The sequence below is a fragment of the Oryx dammah genome, unplaced genomic scaffold (assembly GCF_014754425.2).
Source record: "Oryx dammah isolate SB20612 unplaced genomic scaffold, SCBI_Odam_1.1 HiC_scaffold_8, whole genome shotgun sequence".
Taxonomy (NCBI): Eukaryota; Metazoa; Chordata; class Mammalia; order Artiodactyla; family Bovidae; genus Oryx; species Oryx dammah.
Window position 1 is genome coordinate 5,417,864 of NW_024070192.1, and position 19,614 is coordinate 5,437,477.

The 19,614-nt window shown below is 54.8% G+C and overlaps 1 protein-coding gene across 1 annotated transcript in view; it reads right to left on the bottom strand.

The window, feature by feature from the left end:
* The window catches only part of SDK2 (sidekick cell adhesion molecule 2), a 161,705-nt gene that overhangs the window by 96,649 nt on the left and 45,442 nt on the right, over positions 1 to 19,614 (bottom strand). Inside the window, exons 8-10 of the mRNA XM_040244313.1 lie at positions 18,729 to 18,835; positions 8,938 to 9,085; positions 2,030 to 2,163 (exon numbers count right to left, since the gene is read on the bottom strand). Of these exons, the coding sequence (XP_040100247.1) occupies positions 2,030 to 2,163; positions 8,938 to 9,085; positions 18,729 to 18,835 (389 nt within the window). The remainder of the gene's footprint in view (positions 1 to 2,029; positions 2,164 to 8,937; positions 9,086 to 18,728; positions 18,836 to 19,614) is intronic.

The window sequence follows — 19,614 nt, forward strand, 5'->3', positions numbered from 1 at the left end:
CTGCTGGAGGTGGGCGAAGTCGCAATTGCTCCCAGGAAATTGGCTGGCAGGCCCGGCAGCTGGGGGATTTGTGTCAGCGACAACAACCAGGATTTGAAGTGCAGTCACTCGTGGGAGGAGAAATTAGCTGAAAATCAGCTGATTCTGCTCTCAATCCAGCACAAATCCTGAGAGCAGAGGGCGAGGGGCAACGGGGTGGGAGGAAACAGACAATGGTGTGAGGAGGCTCGGGCAGACACGGGAGGGCCGAGGGAACCCTGCCTGTTTCTTGTGGGCCCCCCCGAGGGCTGGGGGAGGGGGCAGAGAGCGGACGACCCCCCTGCCCCCGCCTCACCACCTGGGCAGGCCGGGAGGAGGCTGGTGCTGGGAAAGGAAGGCAGAGCTGAGTCGGGGGAGGAAGCCTCCAGCCTCGGGCTCAGGGTCAACTGAGTCACCCAGGGAGATGCCTGACCTTGACTCGGACCAAATGGCTCGATTCCATTAGACTCCAGGTTTTCAGAACACTGGAAAATACATGGAGAAAAACACCCCCTCTGATGGCTCCTTTTCCCATAGAGACAGCAGCCTCAGACTGTGGGCTGGGCCCCCAGGATGCCAGGATGAGCAAGACCCTGGCTCAAGTCAATGTCAGAAGTTACACCTGTGACCCTCATGGGTCAGCACGCAGACTGGAACTCTGCTCCTCGAATCCAGGTCTCTTTCTCGGCAGATAGGGGCCTGGTCTGGGGGAGGGGGGTCACTGCAGATATGGGAAGGGGTTTTGCAGGTGCCAGAAGGCCCAGGCACAGGCAGGTCGGGACTGGGGAATGTTTTGGGCTTTCTGCAGCTTCCCAAGTTGCTCGGTGGTAAAGAATCCACCTGCCAACGCAGGAGATGTGGATTCTCACCCTGGGTCAAGAAGATCCCCTGGAGGAGGAAATGGCAACCCGCTCCAGAATCCTTGCCTGGAGCATCCCAAGGACAGAGAAGCCTGGCAGGCTACAGTACTTGAGGTCGCAAAAGACACGTCTTAGTGACTCATCAACAACTGGGCTTTCTGGGCCCTGGAAGACAGAGGCTGGGATCAGAGGAAGGACATGGGAAGGTCCTGCGCTGGCTGGCACCCTTCTCGTGCTGCTGGTGGGGACATCCCTGCGGGACCGTGGATGATAAATGAGCTGGCTTGTGGAGCAGCAGTTGTGCAGATGTGGAGGACGTGAACATCTGGCTCCCGCAGGCGGCGTGGCGCTCGGCCGCTGCAGGAAGCTCTGGGCCCATCCCACGGACTCAGTGACTCCCTACCCCTCCTCTGCCTCCCAGGGGTGGTGTGTATGGCGGGGCTAGCGGGGCCGGGGAGAACGCCCGCTCCCCCAACCCACCCCACCCCACCCGGCATCTCCATCAGGGCCAGGAAACCTGCTTTCGGTCTCGGCCAGACAAACGCTTCTACATCAAGGAGACTCAAGGAGTCACCTTTTCCATTCGCTCCCTTCTGCACTCTGCCGCTGAGGAGAGGCTTGCCTCTCTCCTGCAGAGCGGGGGCAGTCTCTGGCGATGGACAGGGGCACTTTGAGGCAGGAGCCTGGGCAGAGAGCCTGTGTTCCCATCAGCGAGGATGGCTCAGCTCCGACTGCAAGTGGTGCCTCTTATGTGCCAGCTGAGTGCAGGCAGTCAGCACCCTTCTTTAACAACAAGCTTCTCAGCTCCTGGTGGGCTCTTGCCACTGGCACCTGAGCCCCAGGGGTGGCTGTAACCCTCTCATGCACACACTTTTCCCAATATTTCATGCCTCCCCCAGGTCTCCAGGGGGCCCGCTGACGGCCAAGCTAACTGTCCTTGCTCCTGAAACCATCTCAGATTCATGGGGATGGAGTCCAGAGTTCAGCACCCTCCTGGTTCCCCGGCTCCCACTTCCACCACAGCTGGGCCTCCTCCTCCTCGGGACGGCTCCTCCCCTGCCCTTTCCCAGCCTCCCCACCTCCACGCCATTCCGTCTTCCCCACGAGCCCCGGGAACCCCATTCCCAAGATTTAATGACACGCTGACTTACTCTCCACGGCGAGAGTGATGGGCTGGCTCGTCTTGTTGTCCCCGTTCTTGTCGTTTACAGCCTGCACGTAGTAGCGGCCTGCATCGGGCGCCACGGTCGACAGGATGACAAGGGTGTTCTCCAGGGTAATGGCTCTGGGAAGCAGAAAAGGACTCCTCTGTCAGGCGGGCCTCCAGGCACGCGATGCGAGCAGGCACACGAAGCCAGGTGCCCACCAGCCCTTTCTCCAGCCCACCCCCCGGCACCACTGACTGCCTGAACTCCAGCCATAATTAGTTTGCAGAGAATCCAAATACTTCACCAGCGCTGGGGACCAGATACAGAGCATGTCCAGGGGTCTGAGACTGTCCAGGCGATGCTTTTCTGTGTCCACCCCAGGCCTGGCTAGGGGCCGGAGCTCCCAGAATTCTACCCTTTTGGGTCATCTCTGCACCAGGAGGGTCCAGAACTACAGAAATTCATTCCCCAGAATGAATGAACAATGAGAGATGATAATACATTTAGAGATGAGCAGACCCATTCCAGAATCACTGCCTTAGCCTAATCCTGAATCTGTTTAGGCTGATTCAGAAGCCACAGCCTGCGTCTGACACAGCCTTCTGGGGTTCACATGTCCCCTCAGCCCCCTCTTAGGGTGAAAAAAGGAAGTGAAGGTAGTTGCTTCAGTCGTGTCTGACTCTTTGAGACTCCCATGGACTGTAGCCCATCAGGCTCCACCGTCTACAGAATTCTCTAGGCAAGACTACTGGAGTGGGTTGTCATTCCCTTCTCCAGGGGAATCTTCCTGACCCAGGGGTCAAACCTGGGTCTTCTGCATCGAGGCCGATTCTTTACTGTCTGAGCCACCAGGGAAGCACCTCCATTTCCTTTTCCCTGAATCCAGCCAATAAGAGGGGCTGTCAGGGCTGGTTGAGAGGGAAAAGGGAAACCGGCTGGGCAGCGGGGCGCAGCCCCTCAGCCCCCACATCCCGAAGGTTGGGTGAAGGGCTTATCCGGGCGGAAGCTGGGCACCCTCCGGGTGTGGGGGCAGGAGCCCTGCCCGGGCCGGCTCTGCCCAGCATCTCCTCTCCCTCGTCCTCCTGATGACGAGCAACAGCATTAGTTTGTCGAGTCTATCTCCGGATTTTAATGTGATATGCCCGAGACAGCTGTTAAACATCCTTAATGTTAGTTTAACAAGGACAAATCCAGTTGAATTCTTTTCAAATTCTCCCATTAGATGAATGTGACAGACTTTTAAACGGGCTCTCAAATAAACATCCCCGTGAACGCCTCTCCAGCTTGGTCTCTCTCAGCCAGGCTGGGCCAGGGTCCCCCCTATTCTGGTTTTCGGGATTCCAGTGCTGGGACTTACATTGCCTGCTGCGCTCCAGGAAGTGGGAAGACTAAGCCTTCCTCTCCAATTCCTGGAAACCCTAACGATGTCCTTTTTTTTTTTTTTTTTCCTGAAGAGGTCTTTTAACCTCCAGGTAATCCTAAAGGAAGTCAACCCTGAATATTCATTGGAAGGACTGAGGCTGAAGCTGAAGCTCCAATACTTTGACCACCTGCTGTGAAGAGCCAACTTACTGGAAAAGACCCCGATGCTGGGAAAGATTGAGGGCAGGAGGAGAAGGGGACGACAGAGGATGAGACGGTTGGATGGCATCATCCACTCAATGGACATGAGTTTGAGCAAGCTCTGGGAGATGGTGAAGGACAGGGAGCCTGGCGTGCTGCAGGCTATGGGGTCACAAAGAGTCGGACACGACTGAGCGAGTGAACAGCAACAAGTGAGGTGATGGGAAAGAGGACAGCGCCAGGCTGAAATATTTCCAAGTCAACAGAGTGGGACAGGGATGGGGACCATGTCCCCAGGAACGTGCCCAGAGCCCCCAGCGGAGAGCAGGGAACCCACTGCAGGGACCTGGTCCTTTAGTGCAGCTTGCGGAGGTGGGTGAAGGCTGCGGGGGAGGAAGGCTGCCTAATCCCGAGTCTGTTTCAGTTCAGTTCAGTCGCTCAGTCGTGTGCGACCCCATGAATCGCAGCACGCCTGGCCTCCCTGTCCATCACCAACTCCCGGAGTTCACTCAGACTCACGTCCATCGAGTCAGTGATGCCATCCAGCCATCTCATCCTCGGTCGTCCCCTTCTCCTCCTGCCCCCAATCCCTCCCAGCATCAAAGTCTTTTCCAATGAGTCAACTCTTTGCATGAGGTGGTCAAAGTACTGGAGTTTCAGCTTTAGCATCATTCCCTCCAAAGAAATCCCAGGGCTGATCTCCTTCAGAATGGACTGGTTGGATCTCCTTGCAGCCCAAGGGACTCTCAAGTCTTCTCCAACACCACGAGTCTGTTTAGGTTGATTCAAAAGCCGCAGCCTGCCTCTGACACAGCCTTTTGGAGTTCACATGTCCCCCTCAGCACCCTGTTAGGGTGAAAAAAGGAAGTGAAAGTGTTAGTCGCTCAGTCGTGTCCGACTCTTTGTGGCCCCATGGAGCATAGCCCACCAGGCCCCTCTGTCCGTGGGGTTCTCCAAGCAAGAACACTGGACTGGGTTGCCATGCCCTTCTCCAGGGGGTCTTCCCAACCCCGGGGCTTTGCCTGGGTCTCCTGCATCGCAGGCAGACTCTTTACTGTCTGAGCCACTAGGGAAGCTCTAAAGCTCTTTAAGTTGGCAGGAAATAAACTTCCACGGTGCTAATTCTCTGGGTTTAGGGGTCTGTCTGTGATGCAACCAGAGTGGCTCTGCCTGCCTCTGGAGGAGAGCTCTGTGTCCAGGACCCCCGGGGCCTGGGTTTGAGTTCCCAGTGAGCGGAGTCAGCAGAGGGCAGCGAAGGGCCAGCGGCCTGTTGACTTGCCCTGTGTGTGCCCTCAGCAAGAGGCTACTGAGAAAGGTCCCCGGGCTCACAGCCTTCAGCAGGATAACCATCCCCTTGATAGATGGTTCCAGCATGACCCTGTCGCTCACTTCCAAAGCTCACCAGCTACCTGCGGCACTCAGGAGGGCTTCCAGTCGGCTCGCCCAGGGGCACCCATGCTGAAGGAGGCTGCCAGGATTCTTGCAGGGCGTGGACGTAAGGGCTCCCCTCTCAGCAGAGGCTGGGTTACGTTCTTCAGCCACACTCCCCTGGTTTCAATTTCTTGGGTCTGTCCCGCTTCTCTTATTGACCCTTCCGTTCCCTCCAATGAAGCCAGCCCTTTTTTCCCGGCTCCGGGGGTGCGGGGCAATTGATCATTTAATTAAGAGTAAAATAAATCACCCTAGAACCTGCCCCCAAACCCTCAGCGTGCATCTTTGTTAGGAATCTTGTCTCCTTTTCAACAATGAGTATCAAGGAAGGGGTGGGGGTGGAGGGTGACTGCTAATCTCTGCTTCCGCCCCGGGGAGGGACAGCAGTCCTCTGTAGATAGCGCAGCCCCTGTGCCTCGACGGCTGATAGCGCTCATCAGATGCGTATCTCTGGAAAACAGACACCAGAGGATTTGTTTCCAGGGACCTTTCCTCTGGGTTACGAATATTAATCTGCTGTAATTGCTGAGATAAAAATGCCCTGTATTCTCGTGTGTGTTTGGTAGGAGGGCTGGAGGGGGTGGGCGTGACCAGGAAGGTGTGTGTATGTGTGTATGCACACAGCCTGAGGGCGTTCTGTTCTGGTGACAGTGGCTGTTGGGAATGAACAAAGGGGGGTGATGGCAGAGGCCAGGAAAGGCCAGAGGAGGTGGGAAGCTGTCAGGAAAGGGGTGATGGGAGTGAGGTCGTAGAAAGAGCTGTGTCCAATGCGGCAAACCCCGGAGACAGATGTCCACTCGGCCCCTCCGGTGGTAGTGGCGCACGTGGTTCATCCATGCTGGCGCTCTTCCCGCTGAGTCTGAGTCTTCCGGGTCCTCCTCAGCACAGTATTCCTGCAGCCACTCCCAGTCGGTTGGAGGGCATGGGAGATCGGCTCAGAAAAGGGAGTCGGGAAGCGGCCCGGACTTGCTGCCCGTCTCAGCACCCACGTGGCAGGGCGATCCCCTCCTGAGACTCAACCTCGTCTCTGTGTTAATGGTCCTCACTCGCGGCTTTTATTGAACTTTCACTAGGCCTAAGGGAGCCTGGTCCTCACACACAGCACGGGTCCACCTGTGAACCTGAGGTCCCCCCCAGACCATCTGCTCTGTAGCAGCACCTCCGCCAGGTGACTCTCTAGTTCTCTCAAGAGCAGAGTTAATTTCCCTGCATCTTTAGTCTGACTTCTACCGCGTGACTTGCCTTGACCAATGGGATGTCAGCAGAACCTTGACTTTGCTGGTTCTGTGACTGCCAAGAGGAGATGTTAGGGCCAGTTGGCTGGAGGCTGGGACAAGCAGATCAGAAGGGACTCGCCCAGACATTCTAATCAGCCAGCCCCAAACAAGCGAGAGCCAGGCCAAGCTCACCAATCTGCTGATGTGAATGATAAATGCATGCTTATCGCATCAGGCCATTGGGACTACTTGTTATGCGGCACTGTTGTACCTGGAGGTAACAGACACATTCCAGGAGAGTGGTTCTCAACTGTGGCTGCATGCCGGAATCACTGGGGAGCTTTTAAAAAATCCCGACATCTAGGTACATACACATTGTTTCAGTGCAATCAGAGCACGTGAGGGGCAGAATCGAAAGATCAATATATTTTAAATGGTGCCAAATGATCTCAGATGGTAGCCAGGTTGAGAATCACCAGATCAATTTTCCACAAGTGCAATCACTTTATCCTGTTTAGCCCCACGTCTTTGTCCCTGCTCTCAAATAATTTCCACGCAAAAGAGAATTAAAGATCCTGATTCTGGTGGTCCGCTAGTTAAGAGTGTGCCTGCCAATGCTGGAGAGACGGGCTCAGTCCCTGGTCTGGGAAGATGCCCCATGCCACGGAGCAGGTAAGCCTGTGTGCCGCAGCTTCTGAGCCCGCGAGCTGCAACGACTGAAGACGGTGCTCGGCAACAAGAGAAACCATCGCAATGGGAAGCCCTCTCACCGCAACCAGAGAGTAGCTCCCTTTCCCCGCAACTAGAGGAAACCTGGGAGAAGGCAATGGCCCCCCACTCCAGTACTCTTGCCAGGAAAATCCCATGGATGGAGGAGCCTGGTAGGCTGCAGTCCATGGGGTCGTGAAGAGTCAGACATGACTGAGCGACTTCACTTTCACTTTTCACTTTCATGCATTGGAGAAGGAAATGGCAACCCACTCCAGTGTTCTTGCCTGGAGAATCCCAGGGACGGCAGAGCTGGGTGGGCTGCCGTCTGTGGGGTGGCACAGAGTCGGACACAACTGAAGCGACTTAGCAACAGCAGAGAAAACCTGTGTGTAGCGATAAAGACCCAGCACAGCCCCCAACACACAAAGACATGCATATCTGGGCTTCCCTCACAGCTCAGCTGGTAAAGAATCTGCCTGCAATGGAGGAGACCCCAGTTTGGTTCCTGGGTCTGGAAGACCTGCTGGAGAAGGGATAGGCTACCCACTCCACTGTTCTTGGGCTTCCCTTGTGGCTCAGCTTGTAAAGAATCCACCTGCAATGTGGGAGACCTGGGTTCAATCCCTGGGTTGGAAAGATCCCCTGGAGAAGGGAAAGGCAACCCACTCCAGTATTCTGGCCTGGAGAATTCCACGGACCGTATAGTCCATGGGGTCACAAAGAGTCGGACACAACTGAGCGACTTTCACTTCACATACATAGTTTAAACAAGACACTGAAACCATTATACAAAAAGGCCCTGACTCTGGAGTTGGCGAGCCTGGAACCAGTTGCGTGAGATTTGGCAAAACAGTTAAGCTCTGGGGGCCTTCACTTTACCATCTGTAAAATGGGGATAAAATCAGCAGCGTCATTAGGTTCTCGTGAGGGTCATTCATTCAACAAATATTTCCTGAACGTTCACTCCGGCAATCGAAAAGTCAAGGAGACAGAGCCCCTCTCGCTGGGAGGCGCGTGTCTGTCCTGGAGCAGAGGGTGATGTGCGGTGTGCCTAGCGGAGGTCGGAGAACACAACAGGTGCTCCGTACCGCCACGGCTCTTGCCAGGATGTTACTATGTTACACGATTATAACATCTCTCGTGGAACCTCATGCTCCCCGAAGGCAAGAACTGGCCATCTCGGCTGGTGCTTCCTGCAGAGACCGGACAGGCTCCGCCCTCAGCGGACCTGTGGCCCACGTGGACCAGGACAAGGGTGGGCTTCCCCCTCTGCTGGGAGCAGGGGAGAGTGGGAGTCCTAAAGAGGAACGCCTCCGCTGGCTGTCTCCCGGGCGCGGCAGGAGGGCCACTGTGTCCCACCCTTGACCCCTCGCCCGCCCTCCTGGGAGGTGTCGGCTCCATCCCTCTGCCCACAAGCCTGGCGGCCACCACCCCTGACATGGGCTACACAGAAGGGCCCTTGTTAGTGCTGAAAGGACCGTGTGTTCCTCTCCCTGCCAGGCCTCCCCTCCTCCCCGCAGCCAGAACACACAGCCGCGCACACCGATGGACACCCAGACACACCCGCCCGCCCAGCAGAAACACCCAGCGCCGTCCACCCTGCCCGGGAGATGCCAGCGCCTGCCTATGCTCCCTGAACCCTGGCCTGGAGCCACAGGGACAGAGCCTCTGTCTGTGCCAACTTGAGCCTTTGGAGTGCTTTGAGAGGCAGAATTATTCTCCAGCTGAGAAACAGAGGCCAACACCCTGGGATTCCCCAGGAAGGCCGAGAGCTGCCCTAGTTCCAAGTCTCGGCCCAGGGTTTCCCAGAAAGGCCCCCTGGGAACCCGGCTGCCCTCCCTGGGGATGTCCTCCACCTGGCTCCATCCCAGAGTGGAAAGGACCCTGCATCCTCAGCATCTGGGGGCTCTGTGTGGCCCCAGGTCGCCTCTCCTGGGTTGGGCTGGCTTCTCACACCCGCCCCCAGGGGTGGGATGGGGGGACGCTCACATGCGGCTGCTGGGCGGGATCTTGCGGCCGTCCCGAAACCAGGTCACCTGCGGCCGCGGAAAGCTGGAGATGCGCGGGGCACGGATGACAGCGGCCTCTCCGTGGGAGACGCTCTGGTGCTTCTCGCCCTCCTCGAAGCTCCCCATGTCTGTGGGAGGGAAGAGCACACGTAGGGGTCAGTGACCGGAGGTCAGCAACCTAGACTGCCCGGCTCCTGGGTGGGGAGTGGTGGGAGCGCAAGGAAATTGCGGGGCAGACACAGGGTGGCCACCGGGAACAGCCGCCGCGTTTGGACCACCTCACGCGGCCCCATCACCCCCTCCCTCACGACGGCGTGCTCCGCTTGGTGCTTTTGGGCTTTATATCCATTTAAGCCTGTATGTCCATGAATCAATGGATTCATTCAACAACCAGGAGACGTCAGTCATTATTTCAAAGAGTTTACAATGGAAAAAAAACACAAACCTTCTGAAACACGCTGGTTGACGTGTCCAATAGCACGTACATGGTTGGGATGGGGCAGAGGCAGGATTTGAACTCAGACCCGGGAGTCTGTCCCTGGCCCCCTGCCCTGTACTGTGGCAAGGGTTTAGGTGTGGGGTGAAAGGCACTTCTGGGGGCCAGCTTCCTGGCCCTTGTGTGTGAGCCTGCACAGACGTGTCAACACAACATCATGTTGCTACTTTAGAAGCATGTCTACCCCATCAGCAGATAGAGAGGGGAACATGGGTCCCAGCTCTGACGACCCATCAGCCCGGAGGAGAACAGCAGAGATGCAGGTGGGAAGGCTTGATTGCCCACCTGCCTGCTGGCGTCAGAGTGGACTTCGACTCTAACAGCAGAGGCTTATTTATTTCAAAAAAGAATGTGTATATTTATGTTGTGCTCGTCCTCAGCTACTAAGTCAGGTCTCGCTCTTTGCAACCCCAGGGACTGTAGCCTGCCAGGCTCCTCTGTCCATGGGATTTCCCAGGCAAGAATACTGCAGTGGGGTGCCACGGCCTTCTCCAGGGGATCTTCCCAATCTAGGAATTGAACCAGGGTCTCCTGCATTGCAGGCAGTCTTTACCAGCTGAGCTACCAGGGAAGCCCATATATATATATATGCATATATAAGTGAATCACTTTGCTGTACATCTGAAACACGACATTGTGCACCAATTATACTTCAATTAAAAAAGCTGGCTGCACCAATATTTACCCCCATCCAACACACCCCTCTTACACTGTGACTGACACTCCTCCCACTGAGAGATGGGGGCCATGTCCCCTTCCGTTGAATCTGAGGGATCTCTGAGTACACCAGTAGAATATGCCGGAGTGATGCTATGTGACTTTCCAGGCTAGGTCATCAGAAGGATATAGCTTCCACCTGGCTCTCTGGGCACTCCTGCTTGGAATCCTGCCGCCATGTCGTAAGGGAACTCGGTCTAGCCCACATGGACACGGGAACAGCTTTTGTGCAGAGGATCCGAAGTCCCAGACGACAGCCAGCATCAACCCTGGACACGTGACTGAACCTGTGAGCCCTCAAGTAATTTCAGCCCCCAGCCTTTGGGTCTTCTAGTTGAGACCTCAGTCATCAAAGAGCAGAGACAAGCTGTTCCCATCATGTTCTGTCCAAACTCACAGAATCTGTGAGCAAGACAAATTATTTCGGTCCACCCCCTGGAGAGGGAAATGGCAAACCCCTCCAGTATTCTTGCCTGGACGATCCCATGGACAGAGGAGCCTGGCAGATTGTAGTCCATGGGGTGGCAAAGAGTTGGACATGACGAGTGACTGAGCAGTGCCTGATGTCTGGGGTTAATTTGTTATGTAGCCACAGAGACAGGAAGAGTATATTAAAGTGGTAAAACTGTGTCTAATATTCATTGTATCAGAATATTGGAATCCTATGCATTTTTCACAGTTTTAACGTCAACCTCTCCAACAAAGATTACCCCCACCACCCAAGTAGTTGCTGACCCTACGTCAGGTTTCTTTCTAGTTGGACTTCACATGGATTGTTTCATTTCATCTGCACAATAATACGACAAACCTCAATTTTCCTATATGCACATGTTTTAGTTGTTTACTAATTTTTATTACTTGGCTCTGTCTATAAAAAAATTGCATCAATAAATCACACTGATTTCACTCTTCACAATAATTTTATCTATTTAAAAAACTTTTCACAGAACTCTGAAGATATATTTGAACAATTTAAAGCAATTTCATGGTAATAGTGTTTCTTTCTTCTCTCTCGGGTTTTATTAGCTCCATTTCGTCAGTGAGGAAATTAAAGCTCATGGAGATAGAGTGGCTTATCCAGCTTGAGCAGTCAGGGCGGGGCCGGCCAGCGGCCAGCAAGCGTCCAGACTCGCCCCTGTCTTGGCATGCCCTCGCCTCCTCCACGACTTAGCCCCTGCATTCAACTTCTTCATACACCTTTCTTTATCCCTTTCTGCTACACTGAAATCTTCATGAGGCACTTCTATTTAATTACATTCATGAGGAAATCCCTCTAAAATACCTGGCCCCATATTCTGCACACAGTAGTTTCTCTCTAAACTCATCAAATACTGGGACTTCCCTGGTGGTCCAGTGGCTAAGACTCCTGGCTCCCAAAGCAGGGGGCCCGGGTTCAATCCCTGGTCAGGGAACTAGATTGCGGATGCTGCAACTAAGGCTCAGGGCAGTCAAATAAATACGTGTTTAACAAGTCACCCAGTACTCTCACGGACAGTGCTGAGTCCCCTCCGTGGGTCAGGCAGGCTCTGCAACAGGTGCTGGAGAAAGCCCTGGTCCCTGCCCTTGCAGAACTTACGGCAGGGTTAGGGGAACAAACACAAGAACAGCAACCGACAGCCCCGCAGCGGCATGTTGCGACAACGGTTAGGACGGAGAAACAAGGTTTCTCTATGAGAGGAGGCATCCGAGAGAATCTGCTTTATCTACTGGGAGGTGGGGGAGGCTTTTTCTGAAAAAATGATTTCTGTCTGGTTTTCGCCAGTGCTGGTCTTCGTTGTGGGCGGGCTTTTCTCCAGCCGCAGCGAGCGGGAGCTCCTCGCGGCGGTGGCTGCTCCTGCTGGGGGGCAGGGGCTCTAGGGCCCGTGAGCTCCGCAGCTGTGGCTCCCGGTCTTGTTGCTCCGCGGCATGTGGGGTCCTCCTGGAGCAGGGATTGAACCTGTGTCCCCTGCGCCATGCAGGTGTATCCTTTACTGATGAGCCACCAAGGCGGCCGGGTGAGGCTTTTTAAAGCAGCGCTATATAAAGGGTAGGTGTTAGCCGCACGCGTGTGCGTGTGTGTGTATGTGGTTGGCAGTCGTAAAAGTCCAGAAGGAGGAGAATGTCTGAAGACTAGGAGGCAGGAGAGAAGGGCTAGTTAGAATTTAAAAAACGCCTGTGGGGTCGGTTGGTGGGTTTGTGCCGTGGGTGGATGGTGGAATAGATGGATGAGTGGCTGGACGGAGGGATGGAGGAAGGGAGGGATGGAGACACGGGTGACTGTATGTACATACGGCAGGATGGATGGGTGAAGGGCGGGCAGAGCTGACCTTGGTCCAAGCCTTGCCGCTGCTGCTCCCATCCGCCTTTCCATCTCACAATCTCCCCTCGCTGTGGCTCTGAGACCCCCAGAACCCTCCTGATTCTCTCCACTCACTTTGCCAACTGGGCTTGCTAGGTCTGCCCAGGGAGCCCCTTGTCTCTGCTCATGGGACCAGGGCACAGGCATGTATGTCCCGAACACCAGCTGCAAGGGGGCTGCTTAGCCAGCCACTGCCGGGAAAAGGCTAGAGAGAAGTGCACACTGGTGGGGCTGGGGGTCCAGGATCTCCTAGGGACACTCACTCCCACTGAGGTGGAAACACAAGGATTTATTTACTGCAATTCCTCTCGGCGATGCATGCTGGTGAATAAAGCATACCGTGCCTTGCAGCTCTGATCTAACACCCTAGGAATTCCCCTGAGAGCAAAGATGTATAGGCCTGGGGCCCAGCTAGACGGGGCCTAAAAATTATTCCTAATGTCTTTGTTCTATCTTAAAAAGTCTTGTAAAGCATGCATTCCACTTCAGAGTATATTTACCGCTTTTAGTTATTTTTAAATAACTTTTAAATAACTTTAGTTATTTTTAAATAACTTTTTTTGGCCATGCCACGCAGCATGTGTGATCTTAAGTTTCTCAGCCAGGGATCGAACCCGTGCCCCCTACAGGGGAGGTGTGGAGCCCTAACCACTGGACCACCAGGGAGGTCCCACTTTTAAAACATTTTTATCATGAAGTATGTCATGCATAAAAAAAAGAGTGAATATAATTTTATGAATAGTTCAAAGAAGAAGAATAAATGCTCACATACCCACCACTGGGAAAGGCTGAGGGCAAGAGAAGAGGGCAACAGAGGATGAAATGGTTGGATGGCTCAATGGACATGAGTTTGAGCAAACTCCAGGAGATGGTGAAGGACACGGAAGCCTGGCGTGCTGCAGTCCATGGGGTCGCAAAGTGTCAGACACGACTTAGCAACTGGACAATAACAGCAACAACAACCCACCACCCAGTTTAGGGAACAGAAGATGAACCAACCTCACTTCCCTCCCCGACAGCCTCCTTCTCATCACCGCCGCACCCCCCAGAGGTCTAATTGCCATCTTGGATGCTGTGTCCATCATACCATTGCTCTTTCTCTTTCTTTCAAGTTTCCCCGCATATAGATGCATCCTTGGATTATCCTATGGATAATGTAGCCTGTTTCGAAGCCCTCTGGATTATCTTGTATGTCATCCGCTCTGCAACGTGTCTGTTGGGAGCTCCACCTCTGTCCTTGTACTTGGCTTGGTCATCCTCAGAGCCGCCTGGGTGTCCGTGTATCAAAACAGTGTGGTGCTGCCACAGGCGGGCTTGTTATTGATGTTTTGGTGTCCTGCTAAGAACAGTCTCGTGTGGGCCTGCTAGCACTCGTCACTGAGAGAATCTCAAGAGGATGTGCCTAAAGGTGGAAGGGTTGTAGGCTGTGCACACATTGATCTTATGAGATAAAGCCAAGCTGTTTTCCAGATTTGCATCAATTTGCCAATTCACACTCCCGTCAGCAGTGGTGGGAGTTTCTATTAACACCTGGTCTTGCTAGACTCCTCGGTTTTTGCCCGTCTGGTGGACATGGGATGGTACTTAATTGTGGTTGTGAGTGTTTCTTATGAGGATGCTACTTCTCCATCCAGTCGTGGCTCTGACTCCAACCATCCACGACTTCCACTGCATCCTAAGTGACATCAAAACATCCAACTGCATTTGAGAATGTCACCCTCTGTCCCCAGTGCCCCACCTCCTCAGCCATATCTCCTTCTCCCTTCTTCCACATTTAACACTCCACTCAGGTTGAGGATTAAGAAGAATGGGCCTACTGCTGGCATTCTGGACATCAACCCCAGCCCATGGGACAGTGGGGGCTGATGCCCTCAGCTCTCATTTTGCACAGGGGGCTGCTAAGTTGCCTCGGGGAACAGGGAGCAGGAGCCCTCGGCCCTGTGATGGGTAGGCAGGGCTTGTTGCTGGGGCTGGGGGTTCCAAGTCTGAGCCATCGCCCACCCAGTGAGGCTGGGATACCGTCGGGACATTGCTCAGGTGAGGAGGATAAGAGGAGCCTACGGAAGCTGGGAGGCCTGGCGTGCTGCGATTCGTGGGGTCGCAAAGAGTCGGACACGACTGAGCGACCGAACTGAACTGAACTGATCGGAAGCTGGATGCTGACTCCAGAAGGTTCTCCCAACCCTCTCAGCCATTTAACCCACTTGCCGCATGCCAGAAATTTATGGCAGCTTCACAAAAACAAAGAGACTCAGGGTGGGGCCAAGAAGGGAGATGGGGGTGGGGGGTGATGTTTTATCGACTTCTCTTTAATTGCTGTAATTAAAAACACGTAAAGAAGCTTTTTGTAACGACTTTGCCATCATCATTAGTGGTTGGCACAGCTGCCTTATTAATTTCCCATTAGACCCGATTCACAGCCCTTCTTTGGAAAGTGGGGGGGTGGGAGCCAGGGGTGGGGCCTGCCGGGACTGATCTGACCCAACCCCCCTGCTGAATCCCCAGGACAAACCCCTCCCACCCTGGGGGGCAGAACTGGTAAGAAGGGAAGATGCGGGGTCTGGAGAAGCATCCGTACCCTACCCAACCTCAGAACAGCAAGCACCTGGGTGACAGTGTAAAAACCCGGGAGAGCCCCAGGACTGGGATGGGTGGGGGAGGGGAACGATTTAAGGTGGCACCCGCTGTCAGGGTCCTGCAAGCAGACGGTGAGTCCCTGAGAGAGAGTGCCTCCTTAAATTTTCCATTCTCCTCGCCTCACCCTAGTCCCAGCCCTGGAGAGCAGAGATCAGACAGAAAGAGAAAGGCTGTGGATGCCTATTCCAGGAAGCCTTCCCTAGTTGGCCTGGCAGAGAAGAAAGTGTACTCGTCCACCCCAAGGGTTCTCCGGGCTGGGGGCCTTTCATGATGGTTTGTGTGCACTGATTGTTTAAAATCTTTATTGAATTTTGTTACAATTGTTCCTGTTTTATGTTTTGGTCTTTTGGCCTCCAGGAGTGTGGGATCTTCCCTCCAGAGACCAAGGATCAAATCCACACCTTTTGATTAGAAGGAGTCTTTAACCACTAGACTGCCAGGAAAGTCCCTTGTATGCACTGATTGATTACTCATTATGACAGCCCAGCTAGGTAGGCACTAACATTAGCATTCCTTTTTTACAATGAGGAAATGAAGGCACAGAGAAGTCAAGTAACTAGCCCAAGGTCACACAGCCAGGGATAAGTGCGTGCTTGCTTGCTCAGTCGCTTCTGCCGTGTCCAACTCTTTGTGACCCTACAGGCTATAGCCTGCAGGCTCCTCTGTCCATGGGATTCGCCAGCCAAGAATACTGGAGTGGGTTGTCGTGCCCCTCTCCAGGGGATCTTCCTAACCCAGTGACAGAACTGGGGTCTCCGGCATTGGCAGGTGAATTCTTTACTTCTGAGCTCCCAGGGAAGCCAAAGGATAGGTGAGGGAAATTTGAGCTCAACGTTTGTTCTTGAGTGGGTCCATGGCTGGGTCCACAGCTCCAGTCTTTGGTTGATGGGGGGAGGAAGGAGGAGGAAGATGGTAGAAATACCAGCTGTGGGACCTTGGGTTGTCCCTGGATCACTTTTTTTTTTTTTTTTAATTCGGCCACATCAGCTCTCAGTTGCGGCACGTGGGACCTTCCTTGATCGGGTGGAATCTTTTGCTGCAGTGCATATATCCCCTACCTGTGACGCGGGCAGCACGTGGGCTCTTAGTTCCCTGGGCAGAGATTGACCCCACGTCCCTGGCATTGCAAGGCAGAGTCTTAACCACTGGACCACCAGGAAAGTCCAGTCCTCTGACCTTTCTGAGGCTCAGTTTCCCCATCTCAAGATGCAGCTCCCGGGACATGCCTTCCTACCTCGGAGACCTGCCCCCAGGGACCCACGGAGGGAAGACATTTGCCCAATGACACTGGAGGGCGGGGGGTTGGGAGGCTCCTCTGTGGTTCCTCAGCATCTCCTTAGGGACGCGCTGTCCAGCTTGGACCTGTGGCTCTGATTGTTTTGCAGGGTCTTGGGTGTGTGCTCACCTTTCCAGGGGGACGGAGGTTGTGCTTCCTTCTCCACCTGCAACCCCTCCATTCCCTAGGCGTCCAGAGCCCTAAGCTAGTCAGCGGCTAGATCAGGGCTGGAATCCACGCTTTCTCTCCCCATCCCCACGAGGGTCATGACCTGGCACATGAAGAACCCTGAAGCCCTCTGTCAGCACTTTCTGTCTGCTGGTCCCGGGGGACCGGGGTTTGACTCCTGGTCGGGGAACTATAACCTCATATGCTGTAACTAAAGATCCCATGTGCTGCAACGAAGACCAGGCACAGCCCTCAGCTGCACACAGGTGAGCAAAGAGGCAGACCAATCCAGAAACACATTTGCACACTCACATGCATGAACGCACACCCACACTCGAACACACACAGACACACTCCTAGGCTCTCCGTGGCCTGACCCACGGCTGCCTCTGCACCGCTGGGTTCTGGGAACCCGCTAAACGGAGCTCCATGGGAGCCTTCCAGCCGGCAGCCCTGACCTGTCATTTTAATTCAGGGCTTTCCCGCTCCTCTGAGGAAGCCGAGTTGTCCTTAGCGCTGATTTACGGGACAATCGGTCCTCCGCTTCTGATTACGGCTGCTCTCCATAGTTATTGTAAACACTCCTTGCCTCACTTGAGGCTTTCTTCTCGACTTCTCTCTCCTGCTTCCCTCCAAAGTAGCAAGCTCTCTTCTGCATTAAATCCAAGTCAAGCCCTAGTGGGCCCTGCATGAGAGGGTATCTTTAGTTTTTTTTCTTTTTTGGAAAGCAAGCCACTTTCTTTTAAAATTTTTATTATTTTTAAATTTTATTTTTGGCCATGCCCCACGCCATGTGGGATCTTAGTTCCCCAACCAGGGATTGAACCTGTGCCCCTCCTGCATTGGAAGCTCAGATGCCTAACCACTGGATCACCAGGGAAGTCTCAAGGGGGTCTTCTTTGTAAAAAAAAAAAAATCAGGGCTCATTAAGGTTTCCCACACTCCCATGGCTCATTGGGCAACCTTAGATGTCTCCCCCTAAAAACCCCAGAATGAAACGGCCCATACTGAGGCTTATTTCTAGCATATGGGGTCTGTGGGGTCTGCAAAGAGGACACTGAGTCATGGTGGGGGTTGCGGGTGGAGCTGATTGGTGCAATGGGTTCTCCCGAGGCTTCTCTCTCATCCCCCATCTGAGGACGCTCTTCTGGGTCCTGGTGGCAACGAGGGGAGGCTGTCACCTGAAAGGCTCAGCGAGGGTCTATTCCTTTACCCTCTGCTCCCTCCAGGAGCTCTGGCTGCTCACCTCCCCTCTCCCTCTTAGAGAGCTGAGGCCCACCACGAGCCATCTTGCAGTGCTTCCCGAGACTGTGGGGACCTCCAAGCTCTTACTGCTTCAGGGCTGGGCAAGCTGGAGGATGGAAAATTCCAGGTTGTGGGGGTGCGTGCGTGCTACATCTCCTCAGTCGTGTCCGACTCTTTGGGACCCATGGACTGTAGTCCTCCAGGCTGCTCTGTTCCTGGGATTCTCCAGATAAGAATACTGGAGTTGGTTGCCATGCCCTCCTCCAGGGGATCTTCCCGACCCAGGGGTCAAACCTGCACCTCTTGCATTGGTAAAGAAGCAGGCGGCTTCTTTACCACCAGCCCCACCTGGGAAGGTCACGGTGGGGAGGGGGGATCCTGGAAATCTGCCAAGAAGACCCTGGGGAGGTCTGCCATTATGAAGATTCCCCAAGTTGGAGGCCAAGCCCAGAGGAGACCCTCAAAGCAGGTGGCAGGCCTCCTTTTCAAAAAAGAAGCAACTGGTCCCTTCTAAAGAGTGCTGGGGACTTCCCTGGTCGACCAGTGATTAAGACTCTGCCCTTCCAACGCAGGGGACACAGGTTTGATCCCTGGGAGGGGTACTGGGCTCCCACGTTTGGCGCAGCTATTAAAAATAAACAAGGAGTGCTGGACTCACAGCCAGCAGAGGTGTCATGTGTCGGCAGCGTGGCTCTGAGAGCCTGGGCCTTGGTTCCGTCGGCTGTAAGCGGACGGCACCAGCCCGGATAGTGGGAAGGGCTTCCACGAGCACCCACCAGAACGGAAGGCCACGGCTGGGATTTGGCTCTGCCCAGCGTGTGGCCGGTGGGCAAAGACCCTGCAGACATGCTCCACTTCACGGGCCCCCTTTCCCCGGCCCCGCGCGGTACTCACAGGCCACCTGGACCTCCGTCTGTCGCTGCAGCAGAGCGCCCATCCGGTTGCGCACGATGCAGCGGTAGAAGCCAGCGTGGGTGCGGTCCAGGCTGGTGATCACGTACCTGGGGGCAGACGAGACAGCCAGTGAGCGAGTCAGGCAGCCGCGGGGACGCAGGGTCAAACTGGGGGTCAGAGGTTGCCACATCACCCTCTTCCATGACCAAGGGCGCCAGGGAGCCCTCAGCTGTACCACGGGGGTCACAGAAAGGTCCTATAAGAAGATCCCTTCCAAAGGCTCTGGCTCAGGTGCCCGGGAGCGGGCCTGTGCTCCAGATGCCATCCGGGCAAAGCCATCTGGGCCCGCTGCGTGGCTTTCTGTGTGTGTGGCCCTGTGGCCAGAGTGCATGAACCCAAGGAGGCCCCGGGGGATGCTCTCGGGGAGCACCTTACTGGCTCCAGAGCTGCAAAGTCTGGTCCTGGGGGGAGGGCCGCCAGAGAGCAGCTGTGCGGTGCACTCACCCGGCTGGGGGCAGGGAGGAGGCCAGGCTCGGTCTGCGAGGAACCTCAAGCAAGACATGGCAGGTGGTGGTGCTCTTGGGTATGGAGGGGCTAGTTCCCCTGGCCCCCACCCCATGATCTCCCTGCTGATCTGGGCAGTGACTAGCCCAGCAGCAACCTCTGAGTGTCCAGGGGCTGGTGCCTAGGATGCCTCCCCTACTCTTGGGTGTCCTCGGGCTTACCCAACTGACTCGGGGAACAAGCTCACTGCACCCTGCCACCAGGCTATGCCAACCCTGGAACAGAGCAACCTATTTGTAGGAATTGCCAAGTTTTCTTTTGCATGAGTTCTCACATGTGCCCACCACCATCACCATCACACCATCCTCACCACCATCACCAC